At 36.5% G+C, this 16,201-nt stretch overlaps 2 protein-coding genes across 2 annotated transcripts; both read right to left on the minus strand.

Moving 5' to 3' along the window:
- Positions 1–42: 42 nt before the first annotated feature.
- On the minus strand, positions 43–8,488 carry amz2 (archaelysin family metallopeptidase 2). Its single transcript, XM_084135645.1, has 7 exons — positions 8,304–8,488; positions 5,381–5,663; positions 5,118–5,291; positions 4,757–4,885; positions 4,029–4,192; positions 1,469–1,645; positions 43–367 (listed from the first exon to the last, which is right to left on the minus strand). Exons 2-7 carry the CDS (start codon positions 5,661–5,663, stop codon positions 239–241), a joined length of 1,056 nt encoding a protein of 351 aa, XP_083991771.1. The 5' UTR covers positions 8,304–8,488; the 3' UTR covers positions 43–238.
- Positions 8,489–8,960: 472 nt separating this feature from the next.
- On the minus strand, positions 8,961–15,819 carry gna13a (guanine nucleotide binding protein (G protein), alpha 13a). Its single transcript, XM_084134678.1, has 4 exons — positions 15,496–15,819; positions 14,253–14,479; positions 13,025–13,075; positions 8,961–10,975 (listed from the first exon to the last, which is right to left on the minus strand). Exons 1-4 carry the CDS (start codon positions 15,773–15,775, stop codon positions 10,403–10,405), a joined length of 1,131 nt encoding a protein of 376 aa, XP_083990804.1. The 5' UTR covers positions 15,776–15,819; the 3' UTR covers positions 8,961–10,402.
- Between the last annotated feature and the right edge of the window lie 382 nt (positions 15,820–16,201).

Here is a 16,201-nt window from a genome sequence, read left to right on the forward strand (position 1 = left end):
ATTTTCTGATTTGACCGAGATCTTAAAAGCAATAACAAAGGAAAGAGAGAAATAAAACTTTATTTTGTTTGATCCATACATACAGACCAAAAGCACTACTTTACATATACATTTACCTGTATTTTCCAAGCAGAAGCTTTCTCACCAAAGCTCTTTTTTAAGAATGTGCATATATAGCATGTCTCAACTTGCATTGACATTACTTGTCGGCAGGTAGCAAAAGATCAAACTTGCTGGTTCATGGTGTTTCACCATCCAATATTTGTAAGCACTTATACAACCAGTCTTTATACTCTTGAAAGGCTTGTGTGGGTTTTGAATGTTGTCCATTGCTGTTAGCTCCATCTTCAATCCAGTGCAGTATGGCCTGTAGAGTACATACCGGTATTATATATATTTACATTCTGTAACATAATATGTAACTGTATACTAATGTTACTGTATATTGATTGATTGATACCATGATATATTGATTAGATCAGTGGGCCAGAACACTAGAGTGCATGCAAATTAGTCAAAATAGCAGAGGTGGACGAAGTACACAACTTCCTTACTTGAGTGAAAGTACAGATACTACTGGTCAAATATTACTCCGTTACAAGTAAAAGTTGTAAAGACAGATTTTTACTTAAGTAAAAGTACAGAAGTACTCGTTTTTAAAAGTACTTAAGTATCAAAAGTAAAAAGTAAATGTCAATGCATTGTTTTATTATTGTTGCATTGTTGTATGTAATACTTAAAGTACCGTATGCCTCTGAATCTATGCCTGCATACCCTCATATCAATATCAAATTTATTTCTAGAACACAGTTCCAGTAGTGGGATTGAATGTGAGATTGAATAAGTCACTCAATAACGTCCACAATGGTTTCGGACACCCAAATGGCTGTTCCCTCAAATAGTGCCCTTTTTAAAGTTTTTTGGCTTTTAGTATGAATATGTTGGCTTTACTGTTATCTATAAGCTAGTGTGCTCCAAAAAAGTGACAAAATCTGCATTTAGAAAACCAAACCCAGCGTTGAAAATGAAAATCAGGTTTATGTCAGAATCCAATGTCAGATTGACGTTGATCTCCAACGTTGGACAGACGTTGTATTGTGGCTGAAAATGAAAATCGGGTTGACGTCAGAAACCAACATCAGTCGGGTTCTGACGTCAACCCGACTTTTATTTTCAATCAATATCCAACGTCAATCTGACGTCGGGTTCCGACTTTCATGCAAATGCAACCCCTGCAACCAAAATCATCCACTGACTGATGTTACTTTCTACTCAAGGACCTTGACAGATTTGTAGTGGAGTAAAAGTATAATATTTGTCTTTCAAATGTAGCGAAGTTAAAGTAAAAAGTTTCCAGAAAAAATAATACTCAAGTAAAGTACAGATACTCAAAAAGTGTACTTAAGTACAGTACTCAAGTAAATGTACTTTGTTACTGTCCACCTCTGCAAAATAGATTTGGGCTTACCTTGTATCTGTCAGCTATTTTGAATCCAATGGCAGACTGTAGTTTACGTAAACAGATGGGGCACAGGACAAGTGTCCGACGGTCAGACTCCACTAAGTGATTGGAGCCCTGCATGACACAGTTTAGCCACTGGCAGTGCTCCATTCCGAATATATGTCCAATCTCATGAGTCAGGGTCTAAAAGAGATGCACAAATAACAGGTCTGGTTAAAAGAGCTCAAATACAAAGTTTAGTGCACTTACAGACAGCCACACACATTTTCAACCACACAATGACCTAGATCAGTTGCGAGCTAAAAGTGGGTCGCGGATTGGGTAGACAAAGAAACAACAATAACAAAAAAAGTATGAAATGTTTTTCAAATGCGAGACTTTTAGTTTGAAAGACGTGAATGAACTCCTGTTGACTCCACTGTCAGATGCAGTTTAAGTAAAGAATGCCTGAGAAAAACATTGTGCTGACAGTATCTGTTGTCAGATGAGATGTTGTAAGGCTATATGTCAGTGTCATTATTCTAACGTTACTTTCGTAACTTTTCCTGTCAGACGTTATAATGTGCTCACGGTGCGCGCTCTTCAAATGCACGCAAATGCCAATATATCCCCAGCAAGCAATAGCCGTCATTCCACCATCTAGGTTAATTATAGAGCCGAAATAGTCTGGCTATGATTAACCCACTTCTAGCCAAAATAACCTTGAATTTGGTTACATGTCGTTTTTGCCAAAATAACTTGCGAGATGTCTGATATTACATCATGTAAGCAAAGTCAACAGTGATTACAAGGTGTTTGATTTCATTTCTTTGACATGTTATCTAATTGATGACAAGTCTATTCTTGGGCTATGGTAAGACATCTATTACATTTTCACAGAAATTTTGCCTAGACGTCAGGGCTGTGTTTGGACGGCTATTAGACCTCTTTTAAATGCAAAATTGCTTGCTGGGATCACTTCACTATAGAGCAAAGGAAATTACGAGCATGCAAAGTCCTAGTTACGTTGTCAATTAATAAGTCGAATGAAATGACCAAAACTGTACCAATAAATTACATAATTGGTACATTGTACATTATACCTGCATGCAAATCCTTCCCAGCTAAAACACATTCTATTCATCAGGATCAGTGTCCATATGTTTCATTAACAGCTCATGTTAGTATTGTGTATTTACCATGATAACTTTAGCCAAACCTTAACCCAAAATACCATTTTATTTTCACTTTGTCTTCTTTTTCTCTTCTATATTTTTGATGACTATGGTCGCTCATGCCAACTTACTGCTATTTAATAGACTTACCTTATACTGATGATCAGTGTTAGTGATATTCTTCAATAATATGTATATTAAGTAAAGTGGGATAGTGTGTGTGTGTGTGTGTGTGTGTGTGTGTGTGTGTGTGTGTGTGTGTGTGTGTGTGTGTGTCAACCATTTTTGAGAAATAAATTTGCTTGGTTAAAATTCTGAAAATGTGGGTCCCATGGCCAAACCAGTTGAAAACCACTGACCCAGATAGTGTCTTTTCATCTATAAAAAATCTTTGTTAAAATATCTGTTCACTGGTTTTGCGTTTAAACAGAGGTGGACAGTAACAAAGTACATTTACTTGAGTACTGTACTTAAGTACACTTTTTGAGTATCTGTACTTTACTTGAGTATTATTTTTTCTGGAAACTTTTTACTTTAACTTTACTACATTTGAAAGATAAATATCGTACTTTTTACTCCACTACAATTCTGTCAAGGTCTTTGAGTAGAAAGTAACATCAGTCAGGGATGATTTTGGTTGCAGGGGTTGCATTTTGGTTGGAAATGAAAGTCGGGTTGACGTCAGAACCCGACTGATGTTGGTTTCTGACGTCAACCCGATTTTCATTTTCAACCACAATACAACGTCTGTCCAACGTTGGAGATCAACGTCAATTTGACATTGGATTCTGACATAAACCTGATTTTCATTTTCAACGTTGGGTTTGGTTTTCTAAATGCGAATTTTGTCACTTTTTTGGAGCACCCTTGCTTATAGATAACAGTAAAGCTAACATATTCATACTAAAAGCCAAAAAACTTTAAATAGGGCAATATTTGAGGGAACAGCCATTTGGGTGTCTGAAACCATTGTGGACGTTATTGAGTGCACTTATTCAATCTCACATTCAGTCCCACTACTGGAACTGTGTTCTAGAAATAAATTTGATACTGATATGAGGTTAGGTATGCAGGCATAGATTCAGAGGCATACGGTAGCCTACTTACATACAACAATGCAACAAAACAATGCATTGACATTTACTTTTTACTTTTGATACTTAAGTACTTTTAAAAACGAGTACTTCTGTACTTTTACTTAAGTAAAAATAGGTCTTTGCAACTTTTACTTGTAATGGAGTAATATTTGACCAGTAGTATCTATACTTTCACTCAAGTAAGGAAGTTGTGTACTTCGTCCACCTCTGCGTTTAAATATATTAATAAGTATATTCCAAAGCATAAAAAGCATTGATGAACTTTTTTCTGTGTAAGGGTTGGGGAGTTTAGAAACACAAGTCATCTCACTTCACCTTGCAGGAGCGGAGGAGGAGAATGCTGGTGATTGGAGGAGTGTAGTAACGATCAAACACAGAATAGTCTCCTTGCTTTAGCTCTATTTTCTTCTTAAGCCGCCCTGCATAGCTTCTCCCATAAAAATGCTCATCGTATCGGGCGAAGCTGAAGACTCCCATTCCTACAGTAACAAAAACATTCAAACTTAATTGAACTGCTAAAATGACAAAAGGTGTATTAAATCAAAACGCACCCTGGGCTACAGTGACAACATTCCTTTCAATGTTAAAGGAGCCGTATGTAAGATTGTGGCCAAAACTGGTACTGCAATCACTTTCAAATTACTGTAGAGCGGTGTATCCCCTCCCCCTCCCCCCTGACTCGAGGCTGCCAGATAGGCTGCAGGATCCAGCACGAACGTTTGTAGCTGCAGCTGTAGTAACTAGAGCTGAGCTGGCAACCCGGATGCCGAAACACTACTGACTTTGTGATTGGTAGATAGGTGGAGGGTGGCGCTTCAGGCCAAAACATAACATGACAACATCAACATCAGTTGAGGGCTGCAACTTCACTTTTTAAATGACAATATCCTGGCCGGACTACTGTTGTCAGTGATATAAGTATTTGAAATGAACATGATTTCTTAATGTCTAGTGACATATCAGGGCCATTTTATGATTAATTGAAATACATTTCTTACATACAGCTCCTTTAATAAGACCACTGCAACTGAATCAAAAATCACCTTCAGTTAGAGAAGCCTGGCCAAAAACAAAATTCCATGACTCTTTAGGGTACAAGTCGATCATGGTTATCCCCACAATGCAAAAAGCATCTCTGGGCTTCCTCTTTTTCAAGAAGTTCAACAGCTCTCCTGTAAATAAAAGAAAGCAGTTTAAAAGTCAAAGTGAACTGCCGTTTGTAACCCATGTGCAATTATCATAATGTATATTTCAGTCAAAACAGATTTTATCCATCAGGAATTGCCTGGATTGTGAAAATTAGGTGTTATATACCAGAATGAAGCCCAAACCAAATTTAAGTCTGCCAAATGTAATTGCCTCACTGACTATATTCTGGTTGTGTTCTGTTGCAGCAATACTAACCAGCATGAAGCTGAAGGTTATGTGTGTTGTCGTTGACCCGAAATGAACAGGCTGTTGAAGCAACTGTTACTGGTGGTAAAAGCTTGACCACTAGTCCGTAAAAGAACGCCTGACAGTAGTCCTTCATCCATTCAACATACTGCTCTGCCACAACCTCTCCTTCACCAAAAGAGCCTGTGCATTTATCAACATGATCAAATTACAAACGTAAACATGATAATAAATGACACATTTAAGCTGTTTTACATATAAAGTACACTAACCAATAGTTTGAATATAGATGGTTTTATGTCCACGGTCTGGAGAACGGCGGTATGGGTTGATGTAAAAACTCTGAAAGTCTTGAAGATCTTCTGGATGTGCACGAATCCAGTCCGAGTCTGAGTGAATGGTGATGGGGCTGAAAAGTGAATTGCCAGGCAGGAGTCCATCTTCTAGAAACGTCTTCTCTGCTCTGCTGAATTTTTGAAATGTTTTTATTAAATCTTTCCGTGTGGACAGGAGAGCAGTTTGCAGTCTCTCAACAGGATGCTTAATAACCTGCATCTGTCCATAGAAATACACACACAAACACAGTCACACTACAGACATCCACGTGCAAGGTGAAATATTAATTAAGCATTAATCAAACTTGCTAAAACACCTCCAAAGGATTATGAATTTAATATATATTACACACACAACAAATGGGGGCAACAAATGGCTGAAAAAGCAAGATATTTTGAAAAGATTCAGCTGGGAGAACATCTAGCAACTAATTAAGTTCATTGAGATCAGGTCTGTAACATGATTAGCCATAAAAGGGATGTCTTAGAGAGGTAGAGTCTCTCAGAAGTAAAGATGGGCAGAGGCTCTCCAATCTGTCAAAGACTGCGTAAAAAGATTGTGCAATACTTTAAAAACAATGTTCCTCAATGTCAAATCCTCATCATCTACAGTGGGTTACATCATCAAAAGATTCAGAGAAACTGGAGAAATCTATGTGTGTAAGGGACGAGGCCGAAGACCTTTATTGGATGCCCGTGGTCTTCGGGCCCTCAGACGACACTACGTCATTCATCGGCATGATTGTGTCAATGACATTATTAAATGGGCCCAGGAATACTTCCAGAAACCACTGTCGGTAAACACAATCCGCCATGCCATCTGCAGATGCCAACTAAAGCTCTATCATGCAAAAAGGAAGCCATATGAACATGGTCCAGAAGCCCCGTCGTGTCCTGTGGGCCAAGGCTCATTTAAAATGGACTATTTCAAAGTGGAATAGTGTTCTATGGTCTATGGACGAGTCAAAATTTGACATTCTTGTTGGAAATCACAGACGCCGTGTCCTCCTGAGACCTTCCAGCGTGTTATCAGCGTTCAGTTCAAAAGCCAGCATCTCTGATGGTATGGGGATGCATAAGTGCATACGGTATGGGCAGCTTGTATGTTTTGGAAGGCTCTATGAATGCTGAAAGGTGTATATAAAGGTTTTAGAGTAACATATGCTCCCCTACAGATGACATAAATTTCAGGGACGGCCTTGTGTATTTCAGCAGGACAATGCAAAACCACACAATACAGGTATTACAACAGCATGGCTTCGTCATAGAAGAGTCTGGGTGCCTGCAGTCCAGATCTTTCACCTATAGAACATTTGGCGCATCATTAAACAAAAAATACGTCAAAGACGACCACAAACTCTTCAGCAGCTGGAAACCTATATAAGGCAAGGATGGGACCAAATTCCAACACTAAAACTCCAGCAACTCATAACCCTGATGCCCAGTCGTCTTCAAACGGTTTTGAAAAGTAGAGGAGATGCTACACCATGGTAAACATGCCCCCGTCTCAACTATTTTGAGACCTGTAGCAGGAATCAAATTTGAAATGAGCTCACTTTGTGCATAAAATTGTAAGATTTCTCAGTTTAAACATTTGTTATGTTATCTAAGTTCGAATAAAATATTGGCTCATGTGATTTTAAAGTCTTTCAGTTTTCATTTTATTCAAATTTTAAAAACCTCCCAACGTAATATAATATATATATATACAGTATATAATATACACGAAGTTCAAAAGTTAGTACGATTTTTTTCAATATTTTTTTAAAGTCACCAAGACTGCATTTATTTGATCACAAATAGAGTAAAAACAGTAATATTGTGAGAAAACGTATTTTAAATGATTGAATTTTCAGCAGTCATTATTTCAGGCTTAAGTGTTACATGATCCCTAATATAAGAAATCCTTCTAATATGCTGATTTGGTGCTCAAGAAACATTTATTATTATTATCAGTTGTGCTTCTTAAGAAAATCGTGATACTTCTTTTTTTTCAGGATTCTTTGATGAATACAATGTTTTGTAACATTATATCCCCTGGTTTCACAGACAAGGCTTAAACTGGTCCCCAGATTAAAATGCATGTTTGAGCTGTTTTAACTGAAAGCAACTTGCACTGGTATATCTTTAAATACGTCACTACCATTGTTTTGTCTCAAGATGCATTATCAGTAATATTTTTTTCTAAGGCACGTTTTATAAAGCTACTTAAATATCCTGGCTTAATCTAAGCCCTGTCTGTGAAACCAGGCCTAAGTAGCCTACTTGCAGAATAAAATGATTAATTTATTTTACAAATCATTTAAATGGTAAAAAATTATGGTATGTAAAAAAAAGAAAATACAGTAATATTTTTTGTTGTTGTTGAAAATAAAAAGGAAATGCATTAAGAAAGTAAATAAATTAAATGTCATTTTTTTATTTAATCATGTTGAATAACTGTTCAAAAATGTGGCTCACCTACTCTCTCTCTCTATAACCTACATACAATAAAAATCAAACATAAAATGCATGTTCCAAGTATACAGGTGTAGTAATGTGTCTTGCCGTATACTGTACTGTCATTTACTGTATTGTGTCCAACGTTTACTGTCTGTCACACTTGCACTGTATAAGCTACACTGGAATGTACTGTATGTATCATATTGCGATAATGTCACGCCATTAATTATTAAAGTTAAGTTGTTTTTACCACGGCGTGTCAGAGGAATGCGACTTCGCAGTCACACACACACACACACGACTGAATGACAACACAGTTCGACTTGACTTGACATTCGTTGAGATTACATAAAATTAATTGATTAGCTATAACAGATCAAACGCACGTGTCAACACATATTAATAAAGCTGAAGCTACCTTTAAAATGTGTTCCAGAATGAACGTCGAAGACTGGATGTTTCAGGTAAAACTGAACATTAATGAAATAAACAGCAATAGAAACGGAAACCATAAACGGCAAACCTAGCTGAGCTGCAGCCTACGCAAGCTTGTTCAGATCAGAACAAAATTCGAGTTTTACATTGGCTGCCATTGTGTTTTTCAAATGTAAAGTCCCAATCACTGTAATAGCTGTTTTGTTTTTTTAAACCAGCTTTATTTATTTTTTCTGATATTTTTGGGAAACGTTACAGTATATAACAATTTGTTAAAATGTATTTAATTGCAAACGATTAAAATCATATTCTATTTTATACAGTACCAAATATTACAATACTATTGGACCTGTGTGAGTAATTAATCCCATTTATAATTAGTGATATTTCAAACATAATTCAATAACAAAATAAAAGCACATAAATGTATTAAAAATTGAAAGACATCTTTAGAAAAGTAGCAGTTGTTAAATGATAGAATGAAAATGCATGATTTCGAAAACAAAATCAACACAGGAACTGGAATTTTATTCAGAAATCATAGGATGTTATTGTTTTATTAGTGGGATGCTGGGTCGATATAACCTCTTTTTTCACTGAAATGACAAGTCACCAGAAAAAAAGAAAGCAACCACTCTGATAAAATAATCAGATTTAATAAACAGAATTACACAAATCTGATCAACAAAAACAATAAAACACTATACAAAAGCAAGTGATTATGGCCACGACAAAGATACACAACATTGTATAAGCAAATTCTTTTACAGATTTTATACATAAAGACCTTAAATCAGGCAATCAGTTAATATCAATTTACTACCAACAGTCAGATTACAGTGCTTGTTTTCTTTAAGATTACATTAAGACTTTGTCTCTCCATCAACACATTTCAATTTGTCTCATCAAACCAGCTTTGGTTGATCTACAGACATTTAAGGCAAGGCATTTGCTTGGCCTGTAAAACGAAACAAAAACAAAGAAACCTTTTGTCTGTAGAAACCACTACACAGAAAGGCACCTGGACTGCTTTAACAGTCATTTAATAAAACCCTGAGCTAAAGCTGTCCACTTTAACCTACGCAGGACCAAAAACACAAGGCAACTTTCTGTTTTTAAAGTGAATTCACAAAAATAGAAATAGAGGAAAGAAATCTACAGTAGTCAACATTTGAAGTGAATCAAAACCTTTCATTGAACAATACCTGTTCTTGTCTTAGGAGAACTTTGATGAACTTTTCTGATCCACTTCAAATGTTGACTACTGTATATCGATTTTCAGGGCTTTTAGAAAAATACAGTAAAAGTATGGTATTATGTTAGTGTGTAAAATATAAAGCTCAAGAAAGAAAAAAAACTGTCAGAGCAAAATAAATTGTAAGTACAGATCCTCTGTACAGGCTTGAACGGCAAAGACATCTTCCCTTTACATATAAATGACAAATAAGTACTTCATAAAAAAGTACCTTAATTCTACTACATTATTGTCACGATCTGAGTGCAACAAAAAGGCATTTTGAGTGTGGGAAGACAAAGGCCATGTTCTTCTATCAAAAAAAATAGACAATATGACCAGGCTAAAGCCCATTTAAAGAAAAAAAAAACACACACACAACAAAAAAACACCTGTTCACTGGTGCAGAAGAGCTCTTTGATTTAAACATTGAAAGCCCTGAGTTCTTGCGATTTCTTAAAAAAAAAAAAAAAAAAGCTTTATCCAAAACTAGGTGTTAAGCCTAAGGGCTAGAGGAGTGTTGACGGTTCCATTATACGAAAATATGCGCTCATAAACATACAGTAAACGATCACAATTACAGCATTTTGGTGAATAACTGAGGACCATTCATTGGCATATTTGATATGGCTACAAGCAGCAAAAAAAAGGTTGCTTTTATATCAAATTCTTTGCATATATATATATCTATATATGATGTAATATTATGCAAAAAAGAAAATATGTTTGCAAAATTATCCTATCCATTTTTCTTCAACCACAATATGTATTGAACCACTTGTACTTTGTATTAAATAAAGTAAAACCCTAATTAAAATGGAATGTTCTTAAAGGCCAATCGGTGCCTTTCATTGTAACATGAGCTGTTTAAGGTTGTCGTGCAAGATGGTGTCTTTGACATCACGGAAGACGAGGCGAATGTTCTCTGTGTTGATGGCGGTGGTGAAGTGATGGTAAAGGGGCTTCTGCTGCTGTTCTCGACGCTTGTTGCGGAAGCACTCGACCAGGAACTTCTGCACGTCCTGCAGATCGTGAGGCTCCCCTGTGAACTCGGGGAAGTAGTCCTTGATGTTCACGTTCTGAACTTTATCTTCAAGCAAGTCTGTCTTATTGAGGAAGAGAATGATGGAGACGTTGGCGAAGACGCGGTTGTTGACGATAGTCTCGAAGATATTGAGCGACTCCGTGAGCCTGTTGGTCTGACGGTCTTCCATGAGCACCTGATCGTACTCGCTGGATGACACTAGGAAGAGGATGGAGGTCACCGAGTCGAAGCACTCGAACCATCGCTTGCGCTCCGACCGCTGCCCTCCCACATCCACCATCTTGAAAGGTACATTCTTGATCTCAAAGTTGTACTCATGAATGCCCTTGGTGGGTTTTCGTGCCAGCAGTATATCCTTTTGGCTGGGCAAGTAGTCCTGCAGATTAAATGGAAACAAACATCAGACAGGCATAATACTAATCCAAATACTAAGACTATATTAGGGGTGAGTGATAAAACGGTAGTCAATATACAGGTAGAAATTCTATACATACACACTAACAAAGATATAGAGTCACGGATCATGGTTGTGGCAGTGCTGCGTTGTCGCGAAAGTTTATCTGCATGCGTTTTAAGCCTTGCCAGTTTAAAGGTACAGTAAGTGATTTCTGAGAAATGCTGTTGAAAATTTAAATCAACACATTTTTGTGAATATTTGCTAGTGTTTACGCTCATGATGGGGGAGGAGAGAGAGTGAGCAAGCAGGACATAAGCAAAAAGACTGCAGAAATTAGAGATACCCATAGAAGAAAAGGCTAAAGGAATATGACTGGGGGGAAAAGGGTTACCATCAGGCAAGATTTAGGACCCATGTTAATATTGGAAAAGCTTTTCAGTGCTGGAGAGACGTTAGAGAGCGGGAAGGCCTGAAAACTCGATATATGAGTTACATTGGTTTTACTATGTTTCACAGAACCAAGATATGCTGTCGTTGGTTAGAGGTTAGTGGAATATATATAAGAAATCCCTTTTTTTTATCATGCGGCTCGTGATCTTTTTTTGGCTTGCCCCCTAATAGTTGGCTAAACGTTAGTCGACCAAGATTTTATTAGTCGGTTAGTCGCAGAAAGAAAGAAAAAAACTCCACAGGAAGTGGTGAAGTCACGCGGTCCGTGAGGGACAGATTGTTAACGGCGGGTCCTTGTGGTAATTACAGTATGTCGGGTTGGAAATCCAAACGTACGGCTTTCATCCATCGACCTAAAGTATGTTTTGAGCAAAAACAGCAATAATCTCATAAATGGTGATGTGTAGCTTGATGCTAATTGTAGCTCTAATGCGGCTGTTACCCAGCTGCGATTTTTTTTATGTATTTGGTCAAAATAATTCTTGTGAGGTCTCGTAAGCATTATAGATCATTTGTGCTTCTAGTGCAGTACCCCACTTTATCTTAATTTGCAGTGGATAAGGTTAAATCAAATGGAAAAACCTAAAAGATACATAAGGCATTCTCAGTCAGCGCCACCTATCGTGCAGGCGTGAATTAGCCAAAGGCGATCAATCGTTTCACATTTGCGGTAAAAGCACCATTCGTCTGCGATTCGCTTTGCTTTAATGCATCACACTCAGCGTGAAAGGGCCTTTACATGAACATAAACATTTGGGAGAAAACCAGATGCGTAGATATATACAGAGGATGTCATACTGGGTCTGCTCAGTTCTTCTTTGTCCTGCCCCTTTTTTCTGATGTTCATTTTGTTACTTCTTATTCTCACATCAATTATTCATGTAAAATCCATTTCTCTTCTTTGTGCTCTTTGGGCTTCGCATTTTGCACATTTCACTTCAATGCTTGGCCCAGTATCGCTGCTTGCAGCTTTTCGTTTGCATCTTTGTTCTATTATATTTATTTGCCCTACTGTTTGTAATTAGATTATTTGTTCTTATTTTATTACTGACCGTTCACGTCAATAGTAAGCTTGAGAACTTTTAGTTATTGCTGTAATATCAAAATTCTAATTGTCATTGAAATTCATAATTTTTTACACAAATTATGAATTTTTATATCATAACCTTATTTCAACCAAAAATAGGTATATTGTTTATATATATATATATATATATATATATATATATATATATATATATATATATATATATATATATATATATATATATATATAAAATAAATTGTATTGTGATATAAGATTTTGGTCATGTCACCCACCCCTAACCTGTACCAATGTTACAATGCAATGAATCATTACCAGTAAAAAACAATATATCAGCCAACCTGACGTCTGTGGATCCAAAAATCTATCGATAACCTTGCTAATGATTCTGAATTAAAAAAATCTGCTTTATTTCCCTATTCATTTTAAGTGTCATTAAATTTGTATCATGTACATACTGGTATAATACCAACTACCGTGTGCTCTGGATGACATAATGACATTAACATTTAAGAAACACTATTTATTTTTACCGATTGTCCAAGTTTATCCACATTGTCCAGGAAATATTTCACAGATTCACCCTAAAGAGAGAAAAAAAAGACAATCATAATTAGGTCTTTGTTATATATTTATATATATATATATGCATAGATATTAATCTCTCTCTCTCTCTCTCTCTATATGCGTAGATATAATCTCTCTCTCTCTATATCTATATCTATATATAGTGTGTGTATATATATATATATATATATAGATATATAGATAGATAGTACACACTATCTATCTATCTATCTATCTATCTATCTATCTATCTATCTATCTATCTATCTAGTACACACACAGTCATACATTTTCCACCACATTTGCTGGTCCAAGACAGACACCTATTATGTTATACTAATTTGCTAATTACTCTGGCCCTCGTAAGCAAAAACTGGTAAGAGAGTTTTCAGGAGCACAGCATCGTGGCCTCTACTGGTTTTCTTTGTGAAGTATGCAAATCAGCCTTAGGCAGAGAAAGTTACTTAGTCACTGGCTTAAATGTACAAACAAATTAATGTTTATCACTGTATAAATACGGAGAAACATGCTAATCACAACCTGTACAACAATGGAGATTTTTAGTTGGAAAATGAGCTAAATCCTAATCTAAGTCACAAGGGTTCTAGCCCCTGAACATGAATGATGCTATCTTCATAACTGACATGCAAACTGAACTCATGCGCAGCCGCAGACAGAACGCCCTCACTGTCATGACTAACAAGTGACCTTATTTGTGTTTAACTCATACCGGTGAATTACTCTCAGGTTTCAATCACTGTCAATATCAGCAAACACAAACTTAAGTTCCTTTTTGCATCATCAGTCCAATAAATTCAAGAATGGCCCCTAATTTACATTTCAAATGTATGAAAAATATGCATGTATGAAGGAAGTAGGCATTACACCATGATTAATGCTTTGTGTATGGAGTGTACTGCTGGTGGCACACAAGCTTGATAGGAGTAATTATGCAAGTACACTGTGCTTATCTGCCTTGATTCATAATACCAAGCTATTTAACAACAGATCAACATTCCTTCAAGATCACAACCCCCACAATTACACAAATCCTATGAAAAAGATCGAGTGGATGGATTCTAGATCCAAAACTTGACTTCTTTCTTGGTGACTAAGAACAAATGAAAAAAAGATGCACAATCATTTTGAAGGTTTAATAATGAATATATAATTATGAGTGATCATTTCATTTACCAGCTGAAACTCTCTTCGTCTGTCATAGGCATTCTGAATACCACTGTCTTGCCACAGGGCACGGATGGTGGGCAGGTAGTTCAGAAAGACTTTGGTCTCCACCATCCCTTTGGCCATCAAGGACGAGCGAGTGTCGAAGGCCATAATTGTCTCCCCGTGAACCTGATTCTCAGGGTCTCCCCAAGGGATGTGCAGCTTCTCACGGGCATCCACCAGCACCCGGACACCTAAACAGCACACCCGTTAGAGATACTGACATTTTGCAGTAATCAGGATACTATAAAAATAAACTTGAGGCTGCTGACATAATGACTTTAAAAAGAAAATGAAACAGTTACTATGTATCCTCAGACCACAATGTCTCCTTTTGTCAACACGATCAAATTTATGAAAAATCATAGTCTGTCTTCATCCTGAAAAGCTTTTTTTCGTTTATGTCATATTTCCCTTTTTTATGAGGTCAACAAGGTCAGGAGTTCTAATGCGTTTTATAATTAAAAAAGAAATATACAAAACAAACATACTTATTAAAAACAACTATACATTGTTGGGGCTTTTAGGTCATTTCTCATATTTTTAAGTAGCTCTATATTTAATAAATGGTATATGTTTTGACTGTACGTATTAAATAATCTGTATATCCATTAATTCATGTAGGTGGATATAACCTATCTATAATAAATATTAAATGTTTGTATTTAATGATGTTGAATCATATTGAGGCAATGAAAAAACAAGCATTTTGTTTGAAAATGGAAAAACATGACTGAAAATATAATTCCGGGTTCTGTCACCTGTTTTTCCATGCATGTTTCAGGAATCAGTGGTATATTGAGGTACACTTATCAGAATGTGTCATAAAACGATCACACATACAGATGACTAAGTTAACCCAGACCAAAAGTAGGCGCTGTACTCTGCACTTTCTCTATGAGGCGCCAAGTTTTCTGAAAGGTTTTATGTGAAACTTGAACATAGTCTACATACACAAATGTTCTTTTTAAAAGTCGTTTCATTTTCCTCAGTCAAATTTGTTATCTGACCATGTAAAACGGGTTGAACAATAGCAACATTTAAAAGCACTGGCCTTCGCGTCGTCTATGGGCTGGGTGAGCAATCGAAAGTTTGCGTAAGTTAAGTGAAAGGAATCGACAAACAGTTTCACCTGCCGCTGAAATTACTTTGACCGTTCATTTTCAATAATGAACGTGTCTCTCTCGATTTCAAGTTATTGTCGTGGTACCTTTGATAACATTGCTGTAGATTGTAGCCCGGAACTCTTCTTTGGCCCGCTGATCGAAGTCCTGCCCATGAATTATGCGCATTTGTTTGAGGAAAGTTGACTTGCCACTTTCGCCTGCTCCTAACAGCAAGATCTTCACCAGTTTCTTCACATAAGTCTTCTCTCGAGACAGGCTTTTGTCGATCTCCTTAGACTTCCTAATTTGATCAATTTCGCCGTTGGAGAGAAGACAATTGGGAATACAAACTATAGCAGTCCGGGAGGGCAGGAAATCCGCCATCTTTGTAGTAACGACTTCATGGATACATCACTCGCACTGCCGCGCGCGCGGCGCGTTCATGTGTTCCGCAAAAAAGAATGGGCGGATACCCGGGTGTGGTTTAATGTTTTGGAAATTATATATATTTTTAAAATACATTGTCAGCTATTTTTTTATCATTTAGATTTACTGAGTATTTATATAATAGGCCATTCCTATTTTTATTCCACGACATGTCCTAATATATTGGATAAAATATAGAAAATAGTTTAGTGTTCTTTAAACACAGTTGATAATAAAGTGAACATATCAATTTCATTACTTTGGTTTGAGTGGATCTTGCCATTTTGCCATGTCCCTAACATCACTTCTGACCAAATTTATAGTATTACAGGTTTTGTCTTTATTTTTTCATTTCAAAACAATTCTAACAATTTGATTATTTTT

Source organism: Abramis brama (genome assembly GCF_963993115.1).
Source record: "Abramis brama genome assembly, chromosome: 14".
Lineage (NCBI taxonomy): Eukaryota > Metazoa > Chordata > Actinopteri > Cypriniformes > Leuciscidae > Abramis > Abramis brama.